Source organism: Branchiostoma lanceolatum, chromosome 9 (assembly GCF_035083965.1).
Source record: "Branchiostoma lanceolatum isolate klBraLanc5 chromosome 9, klBraLanc5.hap2, whole genome shotgun sequence".
Lineage (NCBI taxonomy): Eukaryota > Metazoa > Chordata > Leptocardii > Amphioxiformes > Branchiostomatidae > Branchiostoma > Branchiostoma lanceolatum.
The window spans coordinates 8,050,906-8,067,721 of record NC_089730.1 but is presented as its reverse complement, the minus strand read 5'-3'; the positions used below and the strand labels follow the sequence as shown (position 1 = coordinate 8,067,721).

The window sequence follows — 16,816 nt, the reverse complement described above, 5'->3', positions numbered from 1 at the left end:
TCAAGTGGAATATACAAAGAACAATATCAAGACATTAGCTATACAAGTTCTTACTGATAGACAGTACCATATTTTCTGGCTTCGTTTACTGATATGAGTACGATAATCGTACTTTGTTCGGATATAGAAAAAAATATGCACTTCTCTCATGTTACCTTTCGATTTTGTTTTCCCTATTGTTTTCAAAATCTGGCCTTTTATTTTCATTATTCGTGAAAAAGTAGGTTACCAGTACATTAAATTCTAAGAATATTGACGACACAGCACTCCTAGCGGAGCAGTGAAGAACGACATGTATGAATTTCATGTTAGAAGAAATAAGCTGAATGCAATGTACAAGCAGACAAACACTCAAGATATTCAAAACGTCACGTAAGCCACAGTTTCTCGTGACCGGAGCCCTTAACGTCAATGAAAACCTGTGTTACACAATTTCTCGCTGCCTCTCCCGGGCTGACCGCTAGGAGCGCGATTTGTACGCCTATCCGATGCTGTCAAAGTCGTCGTCTACGAAGGAGGTCTCCTGGGAGGAGGGAGCCTCGTCCCCAGCGTCCGCATGGACCTGTACCAGCTGATAGCCCTCGGGAACGAGAATGGAGGCCGCTCCTCGAGCGGAAAGTCTTCCTGTCGTCATTCGTCTGAGGAAAACGAAATGTGGAAAACTCGTCAGATGCAGTGCAACACAAACTGTCGCCGCTAGGGGCGCAATTTGTACGGTTTTATGGTACTGCACGCAACGTGTTTGTTTCATGATGATTGCATTGGTGACACAACGGCCAGATTAAACTTTCGAAAACGTAAACAATCTTCATCTCTGCATACAATTACTATAGGGCACACTTTCCTTCAAGTCGCATGATAATGATATAGACTTTGGGTCATGTCAGAGCGTCGTAAGCTTCTAGGTAAGTGGTTAGTGTGCAAAATCTTTCATAATACAGATGATGCTTGCCTTTGCTGGGCGAACCCGCCAGGCGGCGCCTGTGGATGCGATTGTGGGTGTGGCTGTGGGTGCGGCTGTGGGCCCCTGCCAGCCGTGTGGCCCATGGGGACTGCCACGAGCCGGGTGCCCGGCTGGGGGGTGTACTGCACCCGGCGGAACCGCTGGTGGGGCTGGGACTGTACCATCTGCTGGTGGTGGGGGGTCAGGATCACACCTTCGTACGGGTTGACGTACTGCCTCACGGGAAGGAACCTGTGAAAATAATCTCGCCATTGTGGTCACTTCCGTTCTGATGAAATTTTGTATGACCATGTTTCAATGAAAAAACTTTGTGTTTGCCTCAGAAAAGGGAAAACAAGAATCATGATCACATATCAATTGCAAGAGCCATATCGACATTCCATTTTTATCATGTGTTGCTGCCCGCAGGTGTGGCAAATGTAGCCACGGCATTATGGCAAATGCATAATTACTATGTACGCTATCAACTTATTTTCCCTGAGGAACGGAATAGCAAAAGTCACATATCTATGGTCAGAACAATATCGACATTTCACATTCATTCGGCGTTGTTGCCCACGGTACTGGAAATCTGGCCACAAAAGGCACACGTAATCGTACACACTTATCAACTGTACAAGATACAATCAGTGAGGACCAACAGACCTGACTTGAGGGGAGAACGCCCTCTGGAACCCAACAGACCCGCCTGGCCCTCGGGACCCGGCCTTGGGCCCGAACCTCGGCAGTGGCGTGCCCGGGGGAAGACGGCCGTTCGGAACCTGTGCCTTGTGTCTTGACCTGACATGGCTGGATCCCGAACCGTCACTCTGGTCGTTCTTCGCCGCGGACATTTCGTAAACTTTCTTTTTTCCTTCTGTCCTTTCCTTCAATTGTAAAAATAAGCAAAAGAAGATAAATGAAACAACAGCTAAAATCTCCTCTATTGTACGATCAAATTTTACACATGGATTATGCTTACATTTCACTCATATTTTCTCAAAGAAATGGATTCATTTACAGATTCAAAAATCTCAAAATACTGTGGGGTATGGGGCAAGAGAAAAATATCTAGACTTACGTATTGTAGCTGTATCCTTAGATCGTTGTTGGCCTCTTTGTACGATCGAACCAAAGACTCTAGATAGTATATCGCCATTCTGAATGGCATGGAATAAAATATATTTTCAACTCTATGACAAATAAATTTCTAGTAATCTAGAAGCAGAAAAAATTGACATATATGCACTTAAAGTGTACTGGCTAGATAACTGTAAAGACAAAAGACGTCACTGATACGACCAAATCACAAGGTCTTTTGTTTAAGTTACTGCGCTTCTAAGAAGACTACATATACGAACTGTGATGTGGGAATAAAAAGACGAAAAGATCAGGACCTAATGATTTTAAGTTAGCTTCCATGATGTTATCTCATGCAATGCCGCCTGGCGGCACCCAACAGAAGTGGATAAAGTATACAAGATATCACGACTCACACAAGTAGCATGAAGACAGGCAGTATGACCCCTGCAGTGCTCATGTAGCTGAGGACGGTGGTGAGCCAGGCCGGGAACTGTTCCTTTACCGTGTCCGAGATGATGTCGAACATCCGCCGCCTGCCGCTGCGAATAAGTATCAAACAAAACCAGAAGTGCATGCATAACAATGTTCATTTCTCAAAACCAAGGGATATTCGCCTGCCATCGTTTCGATAGTCCTTCTGCAACCATCATCAGAGCTGAATGTTTCTATACAGCACTGCTAGGTGGCGCTGCAGTAGGAAGGATGCGATTCCAAACGTGACTTAAGCCCCCCACTCACTGGACCCGCGGCACACAAAAAGCTTAAAAAGATTCGTTTTTTGTTGATGAAAGTCGTTGAGTGCTTTGTCAATTCGATCGGCCGCAGCGACGACGCCAGTGTGTCAGTGAGAGGGGGGGGCTTAAGCTTGTAGCCCCCTCGAAAGCAGCGAAAAGGGAAATATACATCATCTGTGACGTAAATGCATTTCCCTTAGAGTAGACTTAAACGGTCATCAGTTCCTGAAAGGTTATATAATAGGCTATTGTGTTTTTCTAATTCAAACTGTTGACAGTGTCTGGAAGGTTCTATAGTGATAAGCCCATTATGTTTACCTAAACGGTCCACAGTTCCTGGAAGGTTCTATAGACACCATGACGTAGCCCGTTGGGAGCATGCTCAGAAACAACATGATGAGCAGCAGGACGAAGTAGAAGTTGTTGGACCTGGAGGCGCGGAAGACCCGCTGGTGAGGCGTGTTACACATGATGACCGCCCAGCTCCGGAAATACATGAGAGCGATCAGCTTCAGCACGTTCAGGACAGGCAGGCAAGGAGCAAAAAACGCCCCCATCCTGTAGAAGAAGGAACGACAGTCATCAGAATACTCAACAATGGTCTTCTTCTCATACAGCCAACATGTAAAGAATAAAAGCAATCGTGGCAACGAAGCAAACAAAAAACAAAAAAAAAGAAAATCATTTACCAGATCATCCCTTGATTGTAGATGAGGTGTAGCACATTCTCGGCAACACCAAACTCACCGTAGCCGGGCTGGAATGAAGGAAGAGCGGTTGATGTAAATCTTCTATCAACAGCACGTTCTGCATTCAATTGTATTGCCCTTGACTTACTACGTTGTTTGTATTTGAAATTTGTACCTAGATAGATGGCGCAAAATGAAAGAATGTTCAACTGAATACTTCGGCTTTCATCATGAATTTGACCCAATTTCCCGACGAATACATGTCTTCTGGATGTTTGACGTCAGGAGTGGGTCAAAGGTGCCCAGAAGTCGATACCTGCCGCCGTCCCGAATCAAGGTGATGAGCTTTTATTCTTTAAGATGTTCTTTGCAGAATTTCGGGATATATTTTCAATTGGAACAGGCGTAGTTGAAATGATTAGATTGAATCTTAGACCAAATGAGCAAATGTCACTTACAATCTTGGCCTCCAAGTCCCAGCACCAACAGTAGTTAGCAAACCTCACAAACAGCCCGCGGAGGAAGTCCACTATGATGGTGGTCACCAGGGTGGCGACCATGTCAAACACAGATAGTTTGTACATTTCCTGTGGACGAATAGTACAGAGACTTTCTCAAAAAGATGCATTATAAAGTTGTATTTATATCTGGCCATCCCCGCACCTCAAAAAGTAGAAGGGATCTTTGTGAGAATGATATGTTAATTTTGTGTTAAAAAGTACTGGAAACCGATTAAATGGCGAATGATTCAAACAGTGAGCGCAAATAAAATGGCCCAGTCAGCATTGATCAATGATTACCCTACTTCAATTGACCATAAAATCTACTAAATCAGTGGTACTGGCGATGGAGTGAACCAAGACTTATTGAACTTTGAACTTTGAACCAGACCACAATGTATTACACGGCACATGCGCATTCGGAACTGTGACATGGCTTATTCACGACAATTAACATGAGAGATGCATCCAAACCTGTCCCACGATGGTTTCCCAGCATTGCTCCTTGATTCCAGCCAGCCTGGTGAGAGCTTCCACCACCTGCGTGTCGTTGGCGCTCGCCAGCATGTGTTCATCGAGCTGAAGGATCTCCTGGATCATGCCTGATGCCGTCACGTTCTGAAGAGCCCAGCTGGCGTTCTGAAAAAGGATGCGAAATTCACCAGTTACAGAAAGAAATTAAGTATACACGAAATTTCAAAAAGTCCTCTGATCTGGTCTTTTTCGGGATGACTGGTGACCTGATTGCTCAGCAGATCAGATCTGCAGAACACATCATCGTTGTGAAGTGTCACATGAGCAACTGGTTGAAGATTGTTGGTAGATGGTAGCGACCCCCGTCCCGGTTCAATGGAGACTGATTGGGTCAAGATTCTTTTACTCCTGTTTGTATATCTATATAGCCGTTATAACCGCCCTTCGGAGCAACACACCTGTTGTTACGCCAAAGGTAGACTTAGATTGAAATACTGGACCAATACTTCCACCAGGTCTCTATTCAGTCGGAATAATGCTCTTAGCAAAGAGATATGTAAGCAGCTTTACCTACCTCCGACACTTGGTGCAAAGTATCCAGAGCTACCCTTGCTTTCCTTGCTTCTTCAGCCTAAGTTCCAGAACACAGCATCATAAATGACAAAAAAAAAAACGGAAAGATATACTAGTTCTAGAAAAAAACGCTTACATTACAATTGTGTGAATGTGTAGACACAAAATACGTCACCACATCACTGCTTCGATTCTCAATAAAAATATATGCCTATTTTGTACAAAATATGATGGGAAAGTTTTCTTATAAAATTCGAAGCATTGCAATGTAATTATTTCGAGAGCTCACCAGGTTATTGACCTTCTTGAAGAGCGCGATCATCAGCGTGTAAAGGTTACCCAAGTTCAAGACCATGATCCTCGCCAGCTGCCACTGCAGCATGACGCGGGGGTGGTACTTCTCCATCTGACCAATGAGGTCGAAGAACACAGGGAACACCATGGTGATGATTGACACTACCATGGAGACCTATACAAAGACATATAGTTGGAGTTTTAGTATTTGGAAATCTATGATCTTTATGTACTGCAGGGAATCTATCATAGATTTCTTACATGGTTTACTGAAAATAGATGTTTTGGGGGTTTTGTTGCACCTCTGCTGTGGTGGACGAAATGGTCGGGAAACGGGTGTGTATGTCTAAGAAAGTAGTGTTCTCAGTGCTACATGTAGTTGGATACTTCATGTATCAACTATATTTTGTACGGAAGAACTGAACATTTCCACCTCAGTATTATAGCAGAATAAAGCGTTATTGTCCTGCCCCTAGCTAGGTGTATATGGTGCCTGCTTGGCTCCCATAGCCATCGAATAAACCAACGAGTAAAAAATGATTATTAAAAAAATACGCATACCCCGAAAGGTAATGTTACGAACAAAGAATAATCCCGCACTTGTTGGCCGTCCAATGACATACAATCACGGCCTCATAATCATTATCAAATGTAAGCTCCTGATTGGCCGACACCATCTGGCTGATTTTGCATGTTTACCTCATTCTGTTCCCACCAGTTGAGCAGAGCCTGATCCATCTTCTCAAACTGCTCGGATCTCTCCACCACCAGCTGGATCGCGTACCCGCTTCCCGCCAGCAGGATCACGATCATGAAGTTCGCCAGGATCCGGAGGATCAGGATCAGACATCTGCAACAGATCATGATCATCAACAGCACTGAGAAAAATATCAATACTTTTGTTCACCTAGCCTTGAGTACGGTTGGTACACCTAGGCCAGCAAGATAGTGCCTGTATTTTTTGGCCACAGGGGTTGTACATTACCAGTGCTGAAGAGGACGAAATGTTTTCTATCAACTTTGATTTTGTTCGTTTTTGTAACTTTCACATACATATCAAATGTCCTAAAAGTCACCCACGAATGGTATGAAGCGAGATTCCCCAAACCACAGACATTTGGAATTCCAACCAAATTAATTATTCTTCGATCTTTGTTGTGCCAGTCTACATTTGGTCATCATGTCGATCCACCAACGACATGCTACAGTGACTAGCTTAGCATGTATAGGACTGCATACTTACTTTTCTTTCATGCTGGAATTTTGTGTCGCATGGTCGACAAGAAAGAAAAGTGATTAATGTTGAAATACATGTCCATGTACATCGTACGGTATCGATTCAAAAGCAGTAAAGAGAAACTCGTGTACATTATTTTACTGCAATATTATTCTACTCAACCTTCTTTCGTCTTTATTCTTTTCCTCTTCTTCAAGAATAGCCTCCTAGTATTGGGTAGCGAAAAGTAACGATTAGAGGGTGATCTTACTTCGACTATATGAAAGAAGACATCATCATACGTTCCGAAGGCCCATAACGACAATTTTCGACACCAACGCAAACCATTTCATCGCCCACGCAAACCATTTCGTCGTTGTCATTTTGGGCATTCGTAATATAAAATGGGCTATATATTTGAAAGACAATATCTATTGCAGGATATTTGAAAAGCACCAGGAAGACCGTAAAGACCAATGTTCAGCATAACGTCTATGACAAAGGAATATTTGTCACCCTGATTCCTGTGGAGATGGCGGCAAACTTGTTGTCCGCGGTGTCCGACTGCCCTATCAGGTAGTCCCACCCACAGAACACCTTCCAGCAGAACGTGAACTGGTCATCTTCAGTCGAGAGCTTCGCCATCCGGGAGTTCTTCGCCATCCTTTAGATCACAAGAAATAATACTTTACTTAATATCTAGACAACGTTTGTCATTGATTTTGACTTGATGACTGGTAACAAATAAACGCAGGAAATCATTTGCGTTGCTGAATTAACAAATGGAACTTCATCCAATGGCAATGCAAATACGATTACATAGATGCTACCTTGTCCCCCCAACGACCCGTAGGTCAAGGGACTATTAAGGAGGTGTAGGTAGAGTTCGTTCCCTATATCTGGATGTTTTTTGTAACTTTAGTATACATCTCCAATTGTTCACACCTCACATAACATTTTGAATAGAAAACTACTGATGCTCATGTATATATGAGAACACTATGTCAGCAGAGACAAACAGACTTAACCAGTATAAATACCCAAGCACCTCTTGAGAAACAACAGGACGTGTAATATCATTTTAACTTACTATTTTAAGCTTTGATTTTTATGTAATGATGTCATACTTCTTATTGTATGTACCTATTTGTCACAGGTAGTTAACTTTTGTATACAATGTTGTATCGCTCCTGTAATGTTACTTTTAAGTATTGCTACAATTTACTATGATGTTGTGATTTTAACTTGATTTTGTTGTTGGTTGTAAAAATTGGTGGTGATGAATAAAGTTGTGAAAGAAATAGAAAAATGTCAGAATGGAAACCTAGAGTGAACATTAAAAAGTGTGTGACTGACTTTCTGAGAATGACGGCGAAGCTGTACACAAAGATGCCTATCCCCGTCAGGAAGTACGCCAGCGGTAACTGGTACCCACTGCCGATGGACTTCCGGTTACTGTAGTACCCGTAGAACAGCACAGAGAACTTCATATAGCCCTGTGGACATCAAATAAGGAACGGCAGTGTCATCAGAATGAGTATATTTGCAATTAAAAGACTTGTTCTAACCGAATCAAATATTGCCAATCTATATAATTCTTTATGTAAAGACATAGATGCTTAATAGAATGGGTATGTATGCAGCTTTAAGCTATAATTCTAAGAAATCCACCAGAAAAAGTAAAGTAAAAACGCTATGAAACAACTAATCTGAACAAGATCAAGTTTGAATCTTACCCCAAAATCCCAAATAGTCGCGATGTTTTCTGCACGGTGCATTTCTGGTTCTGGTACCGCCTTTCTCGGTAAAGAGCCGTACGGTAATCCCACGAGAAGCTGGGTAAATGGAAATGAAACATCCGTTGTCATATGTAACCCGGTGTAATAGGCCAGAATATACCCCTGGTTAGAATACACCCGGGTGTACTATACAATGTCTTATGACAAGGGGTGTAGTCTGGCCCGCTACACCGGGAACTTGTTTGCTCGGAAACTTGTACTTGTCACATGTTATACGTTATAAGAATACAAATTATTTCATTTTCCGCGTTATTCCTTAATGTACATTGTGTGTAATTTAAAACAGATTATCTTAAAGTACTTCAACAGGTAAGAGGAAAGTATATAGCATCTTTTGGCAACTCTAAAAAAGATCCTTGACTGAATTTTTCCGCATATTCCAGAAGCCTTTAGCCTTTATAGCCTACCTCTGGTAGAACCACAAATGACAGCATCAAAATGGACAAGGCGATGTTTATCCAGAACAGCCACCGCAGGAAAATGAAATATGATGCCACCACCGATCCGAAGTAACCTTGAAAATAAAGCAATTTCGGAATATGAGACCTAGAATGGGTTGAATCGCGAGGGAAATTACGAGAACCGTTTCATAACAATGCATTTTAAAATTGTAATAAGCAATAAATCTGACGTTTCAATTTGCACTTGACTTTGTATCAACCACAAAAAGGGACACAGGGGCCCATTTTCGATTCTTCAGCATTGTTCTTCATCTATGGAACAAATAGTTTGCTTAGAAAACTACAGGATATTGGTCACTATGGAGATTTTTCGTGTATAGGATGTGCTTTCACTAGCTAAGGACATTTGTCGATTTCTTATTAACTGGCCTTGATGATATTCTGGTAAGGACCAGGCACATACTAATCGATTGTTATGATTATTCCAATATTTAGTCGCAACGTTAAGCGACTTAAGTCCAAAATACATATTGCATACTGACTGCCACCACCACCACCACCATCAATATTTTGCCGTTAGCATAGGTCAAAAGGGGGGGGGGTCATGAATTAATGACAGTTCATAAATTTATGTGCATTTCTTTTCTTACTTTCTATCGTTTTTATCCTGGTATCCCATGGGATGAAGAATGATGCAAAGTTTGCCAGTTCTCTCCGAATTTTCTTCCAAACCTGCAAGAACAAAAATTTTCTTTAGTAACGATCTTGTCATGTCATAATCATTATGAGATGGTTAATCACAAGTATTGCCAAAAGATCAGGTAACTGTTAAATATTCAATATTTATACCCTACCCTTCTGTATTTACGAAAGGGAAATGTTTTGATAGAGAACACTAGGGACATACCCTCTCCGTTGCCTCTTGGTATCCTCTGCTCTTTGACAGTTTCCCCTCGTACTTTTCCAGATAGTCCTGGGCGACTCTGTGCGTCGAGATGTAGAGAAAACACTTAATTCCTTCGTACTAATCTATATCTAGTACGTTCTACAAGAGAGATTGATTAGCTGAAACACAGTACGACGCTACACCTTTTTTGTTAATTTTCATTGTAACAGCTGTTGATACCTCTGAGTGCCAAAGTCAATTTTGATATCAGAAAACAACAATCTCGATATGCAAGTTCTTTATTGAAAGTGGATCTTTTAGATGTGAGCCGTTTCTTCTCGACAGGACACGAGATCATAAAACGAAAAATTTGTGAAGCCCTTTGATACTGTGTTACTGTATGACATGTTGGTGTACATGACACGGGCGTCGCAAGGTTCCGTGCAAATTTCCCAAAGGGGCAGGGGGCGTGTGTGATAAAGAACTTGACTTTGGCTCTGTGCCAATGAGTGCATTCGTGGTCAACGTTAATTATAAGCTTAAGCTTGCTGAAAACGTGTAACATATCTATTATCTGTGTTGTGAAGAAGTGGACTTAACCACACCTAGACCCGGCTTTCAAAACATCAAAACATCAAACATCAAGTTTGTGACGTTTTACTGTGTTTGTGTCTTTTAGAACTTACATAAGCACACAGCTTTCTGCCTTCCTTGCACTGCACTGTTATATATTCTCTTTCATTGTATTTCATTGTTATGTATTTATTACTTTTAAGTGCGAAATGAATAGATAAATTTTAAAAAATGAAAAATAAAAGTTTGCCCGCGACTGGATCTTTTGCCAAATCTTCTTCATTTTACGTTTTTCGTTTCACTTTCACTCCAACCTCTATGTAGTTATCAATAGGCTGAGTCCAAGTATTGCTTGTATTGGATTCCTTGCACGTCTTTCCCCACCTCTTTGTGACTTTTTTTAATCCCTCCCCTTTTTGGATATTGACAATTCATCATCATTTTGAGGGAAAGGTAAGGGCCATGAACGACATGAAATCAACATTATATACGGTCAGAGTCATAAACTTAGAATATTCTGATGACATTGACATGGACTCCGCTAGAGCTTGTGCCAGCTTTGATTAATGATTAAGGATGTAGCGTCGACTAGGCCGTGTACTTAACCTAGCTGATCAAACGTTACTGATAGTTTCGTTCTACACGGTTGTCGACCCCCGAAATTGTAGGCTTCACTTGGGAATGGAATAATAGATGTAGCTGTTAAAGTTGGTTCTCTGTTGCAATGTTGGCAGTCTTTGCGCGTAGGTATTTCCTTCAGGATCTAAGGCAGGGTTGTAATGCATTATGTCGCCACTGTACCATCTGTATACAATATGTAAAAGATACAGAAACCGGAGGTTATGCTGCAGTGCCATAGAAAACCGCTAGGGGACCAGTAATCGAAGTTTTCATTCATTTCGCAAACGAAAACGCCACGCTAAAATTTTATTCAAAGAAGACAAACAAACAGCACCCAAAACATAACCTTATTTGCGAGGGTGAAATCAATTACGCTGTAAGAAGATAGTCTTACTTAAGTGTTTTGAGCTTCTTCTTCATCCTCCACGGCTGTTTGCGGATGGCTTCGATGATCTCCTTCTGCCTCTGGATGTTCTCCAGAATTTCTTCTTCTGTCGCTTCCTCGTCACTAGCACCGGGCTTTAATACATCATCGCTGTCCCTGTGTACAACAAAAACACATGTCACCAGACTTGTGATTCGTCAACACTGTGTAGAACGCAAACGATTGCCATCAGAATTGCCATTGGTCAACACTGTGTACAACACAAACATTTGTCATCAAACCTGTCATTGGTCAACACTGTGTAGAACACAAACATTTGTCATCAGGTCTATCATTAGTCAGCACTGTTTACAACACGAACATTTATCACCAGACCTTTCATTGGTCAACACTGTGTTAAAACACAAGCATTTGTCATCAGACCTGATATTGGTGAACACTGTGTTAGAACACAAACATTTGTCATCAGGCCTATCATTGGCCCAATATGTGTTCAATAAAAGCATTGGATTCTAATCACATCTATCATTGGTCAACACTGTGTACAACACAAACTGTTGTCAGAAGGACTGACATTGCAAAGCCGGAAAGAAATTTTAAAAGTACTGAAATATAAGGTATACTGGACCAGCTTTTGAACAAGCAAAGTGCATTCCAAAGATTTCATCTGAAAAGAACAGAGTCCCGTCACAAAAGATGGCCTCCAAAAATTGGTTACATAGCAGGAAGCCCACATTGGGTAAGCCGACCGGTCCTTGCAGCTGAAGTTCCGCCGGAGGTAGTCTAGGTTCTCCCGCTGACATTTCCGGATGGATATGTGTGACATGCGAGCTGGCCGGTGGTCAAGCGAGCGGACATTCACGTTCAACGGGACCAGGACAGGCATGGCGACGTTCCCTCCCACCACGAACAGGTCAATAGAATGGACCTCTCCTAGAAGAACACCCCAAGTCTCCAAAAGGTTTTAAGTTCAGACTTCATGTGCAGCAATGACGTATCTCTGGAGTGTAGTTGTTGCTTTGTTAATGCACTTTCCCGCTTAAAGTATCAAAGAGATCGTCGTTCTCAGTGAGGTGAAACATGTGTCAGTCTTGCGCCGAAGTACTCTAGTTGCGTTGTTGCCCTCCATGATCCACTTACATCACTGCCGGGGCGTTTTATACCCGAGAAAGGTGCACGCTTGCCTGCCTCCCAAAACTCCTCTTTCTCGATGAGGATAGATTAGATTTAGGGACGCTGTCCAGGTCGAACCCTCTGGGGCTGATCGCTCGAAGCCACTCTCCTGACGGTCGTAAAACCTCCGGACTCTTTCTTGATTTCTCTGGTGGAAAAATGGCGACATCTACGCCCTTTGTTGCTCACTACGCTAAACATGAACCGTAGAGGGCCGACGTGATATTTCTTGAGATGGGCGTCTCTGAGGCGTAACTTGAACCTTTCCGCCGCTGAGGAATGTCTCAACAAGAGCGGCCACACGACCAAATATTTGTAGTGACCTTCGGCGAAGCGTACGTACGTGTGATTGTCACGGTTATTACTTTATTAGAGCACTGATTGACCACTGAGACAAGCCCATTGCTCACGCACAGAACAGGCAGACAGCATAATGGATGATACAGACCTCGTCCTCGGCCTAGAAACGTTTCGCTCTACCGACCACGAGATGTAGCTGTTACTCAATAGCGAAAACTATCAAGACGACAAAGATTGTGGCCAGTGTTACACCGCATAGAATAACCTGTAAAGTCTCTTCTTAGTTTACTACAAATGTCAAGGGTCTACCACATTTCAAGAGTTAAACGAAAACCGTTATTTCGCCTTTTTGAAATCACGAAACGATCCATCCGTGTCACTATCGATCGGGATGGCTGTGATTTAAAGACCTCTGCTTCCAGCGAAGAAGAGATCACGGAAGGAAGTACAAAACGTGCCCTTACGACGTCTTAGCGCACATTGTACCGCGTAATGGGGTTTTCTGATTGATAGATGTAGACTTGTAGACTGAGAGTTGGGCTTGCAAAGTCGTGTGATTACAACGATTTTCCTACTAGACAATAGAAGGGGTGGCCAGGTTCGGACAATGCATTTTTCTAAATGTGATATATTTATGGACGTTGCTTTGACCAGAACGAATTCAAGGGCATTCAAAATATTTGGGCACTATAGTCAGCCAGAAAACAGTTTTGGGGTATTTATCATCCGGAAAGTACAGATTATTTTTTTTCATCGTACTAAATGTTTTATCACAGGGTGCATGGGGTGAGAATGAAGGTTTGATGAGTTATCATGTAATTAAGTCCCTGATGCCTTCGCTGGTGACCTACGCCTTACGATGTTTCAATAGTACCCCTTACTCTGTAACCCAGGCCAGTCTGGCTTTTAAATGTCCCCAACAACCGTAACTATGTATATTCACAGCACATCTTTAAAAAAAAAATTTTCTACTGTGGTAGACTCTGCGCCTTACCCTTTTCTGGTTTGAAACTTTAAAAGGGTCGGTTGGAAGGAAACTTACTTTGAATGAGAAATTGAATATCTCAGACCTCCGTGAAATAATTTCTTATTTTTTTCCTTAATTTTTCTAAATTTCTTCGCTAATCCTGTCTATTCATTTTCCATTGGGACCAACTTTGGACCCGGTCCAAGCCAACCTTTCCATCCTACCAGTCTCTGCGGTTACACCATATCCGCCTCACATCCTGTCAGTCTACAATATTCAAATAACTACGAACACACACCAGAACAAACAAACAAACACACAGACCGACAACATACCTCCGTATTCACGTTTAACTTAGTAACTACGTACGCACCAGTCACTTTCTTCGTCCTTGGGGAGCAGCTTCTTCAACACACCCTCCTCCACCCGGCTCATCCTCCGGACCCTCCGCCGGTCCAGCCGACTCCTCCTGCGGCCCTCCTGCATCACTCTCCCCGCCGCGCTCCGCCACATACGGGCCGGTCCGCCCTGCTCCTCAACCACATCAATCTTCGTCTCCTCGAAGCTCCTGAAAAATACGTCGAAAGACCAGATAGTGTTTTCACTTGTTTTGTGTTGTGTTGTTAGCCTAATAATTATTGCATATAACCAAGGTTCCATTGTTATTGTTGTAAAAGAAAGGACAAAGCAACCGTACCTTTCAAGAGATTTATAACTTCATTATCTTGCTGAAGAAAAAGGTGACAACCTGCTGCCATTTCAAAGGCTCTAATGTCTCTTATAGTTTCCAATTTTCTAGTCTAAGCATTACTCTGGTGACAGTACTGAAGAAAGGAAAGAAACTTGTAGTATTCTTACTCAATAGAAGCCACGTTGGATTGAGATTTTAGTTGGCCCCTTCGAGAACCCTGGTCGGCTCTTTGTTTTCCCTGGGGCGTACCCTGTTCCGCTCTGCGTTTTGACAGGGGCGTACCCTGTTCCACTCTGCGCTTTGACAGGGGCGTACCCTGGTCGGCCCGGCGTTTCCCCTGGGGCGTACCCTGGTCGGCCCGGCGTTTTCCCTGGGGCGTACCCTGGTCGGCCCGGCGTTTTCCCTGGGGCGTGCCTTGATCGGCCCGCCGTTTTCCCTGGGGCGTACCCTGGTCGCTGTCGTAACCTTTGGGCCTCAGTCCCCATTCCCGGTAGATGGCTTCGTCGCAGTCTTGACTGAAGTTCGTGTGGGTGCTCTGGTACTCCGAGCCCAGGGAGTGCAGCGATTCTACGTCATAACCACCACTGGAGTCTTCTCTGGGAGCTGCGGCAAACAAACAAAGAAGCAAACAAACAAACACATTAGATACTTGGCCAGCTGATTTAGCCCTTAGTAAATCATTTCAAGGTCTATATATCGGCTGCAAGTCGCATAACATAAATATCGTATCTGCAAACATAGTGGGAACTTTTACTATTGCAGTCAATTTCAATTTCGCAAGATGGCGATTGCCACCATAAGCTAGAATTATCATCGATAGGGTAATTTTCCTTTCCTTTATCATTGTTCAGCGTTCTATACTTTAACACCGTGATAACTGAAAAACGTCAGGCGTGTCCGTTAATTATTATGCAAATACAACTTATTGCCTTTTATAAATGTTGGTCCCTGTGGATACTTATTAACATATTTTGAAAAAGAAAGCTTATTTGGAAAAATAATTGCAACCTGCAAAGCCAATGATTTTTAATCCACCTATGCTACCAAACACCACTGTAAAGGTCACAGTAAAGCCTCGTATGGTCTCCCGATAATTTTGGTCGGTAGGAAGATATTAAAACTATATATTTGCTACGAGGTGGAGGAGAATACATAAAAAATGCGGCGTAAATCATGCATGCGCAAATGAATATGGATATAAGATTCGTGACGTGCACAATGCTATTCTTGCTTATTGTAACATTATTATAGACGTACACTGGGCTTCCATACCAATTAGCATAGGGATTTAATCACGAGTCTGTGTGTCTAATCGACAATGGCAACATAACGTCTCATGCATTTGACTTCTCTTCTCATCACATCATACATTATATAAACAAGAAATCTCATGCCTCATTGAAATATTCTTACTTTCTGTGAATTTCTTGTTTAATTCTTTAATTTCTAGCTGATTTTGTTTCATTCATTTCCCCACTGGTTCCAATAAGGCAACAGACATGTATATAGCAGGAAATTCATGACAGGAAATGAGACAATATTTTCTGAGACCTTTCTGTGACCTTTGACCTAACTTCCGGTCAGTGTCGCCGTCGTGGCTAGCGTCACTGCACTGTATTCACATGACTTCAAACACACAAACATACAGACACACCAAAAACAGTGGCAACGAGATATCAAAACAGGAAATTCCGCTGCAGTACCGGCACAAGTCGCTAAGGGCCCAAAGTCTAATCATTTCCAGGTCTTATCAAGACCTACCCTCATACTAAATATAAAGACAATCTATGCAGGCATTCTTGAGTTATGCTGTTCATCCACATTTGCACACACAAACGCTACCGAAAATATAGCCTTCTTCGCGAAGGTAACAGAAACAAGTTACAACTAACTGTATGAAGTTAACAAGACTTACTTATACTGGGTGCGGACGCCATGGTGTGGTGCTGCCGATTAAGAGCACTCCAACGTGTCAAACCGATGACAGACCGTAGTCAGTCGGTAATGTGTACTGTCTGAATCTGTGAGTGGAATACAAAAGGAAACCCGCAATTAAGAATGACAATTAAATCCATAACCATTTACAGGAGTTGCGGTGTTGCATTATAACTTATAGAAATATACTTTTCATACTTTGATACTTTATTTGAAAATGCATTAGCAGTAAGCGTAGTAAGGGCGCACTTTTTATTATATTTACATTAATATATAACATTAAAGATCCCATTTCTCTGCCTTAGTATGTTTGGTTCATATCGATGTGATTTGTATAATAGTATTATTGTAGTACTATAGCAATCTGTGATAGAATATACACAACGTCAGTTCCAGCTAAAGCACAATGTTAATTCTCTTATCTTTCTCAATATCCTTTTCGTTTGTTTTCAATTTTGGTCGCTTGGTTAATTTGTCGATATTGAATGGTCAATCAACTTCTCAAGTTATTGCCGTCCGTTTTTCTAGTCCAGAAATGCATCTAGTCCAGTCCACACAGCAACAACCTACAAACTGATA

General features: G+C 42.3%; 1 protein-coding gene across 1 annotated transcript; it reads right to left on the bottom strand.

The window, feature by feature from the left end:
• Positions 1-481: 481 nt before the first annotated feature.
• On the bottom strand, positions 482-16,321 carry LOC136442095 (transmembrane channel-like protein 1). The gene is made up of 24 exons (XM_066438719.1): positions 16,218-16,321; positions 14,470-14,905; positions 13,977-14,179; positions 11,906-12,104; positions 11,181-11,327; positions 9,614-9,689; positions 9,357-9,438; positions 8,713-8,819; positions 8,243-8,341; positions 7,863-8,002; positions 7,023-7,170; positions 6,690-6,733; positions 5,990-6,140; positions 5,286-5,465; positions 4,998-5,054; positions 4,424-4,588; positions 3,908-4,036; positions 3,450-3,517; positions 3,079-3,318; positions 2,440-2,565; positions 2,025-2,103; positions 1,610-1,830; positions 953-1,195; positions 482-638 (listed from the first exon to the last, which is right to left on the bottom strand). Exons 1-24 carry the CDS (start codon positions 16,237-16,239, stop codon positions 482-484), a joined length of 3,519 nt encoding a protein of 1,172 aa, XP_066294816.1. The 5' UTR covers positions 16,240-16,321.
• Positions 16,322-16,816: the final 495 nt, after the last annotated feature.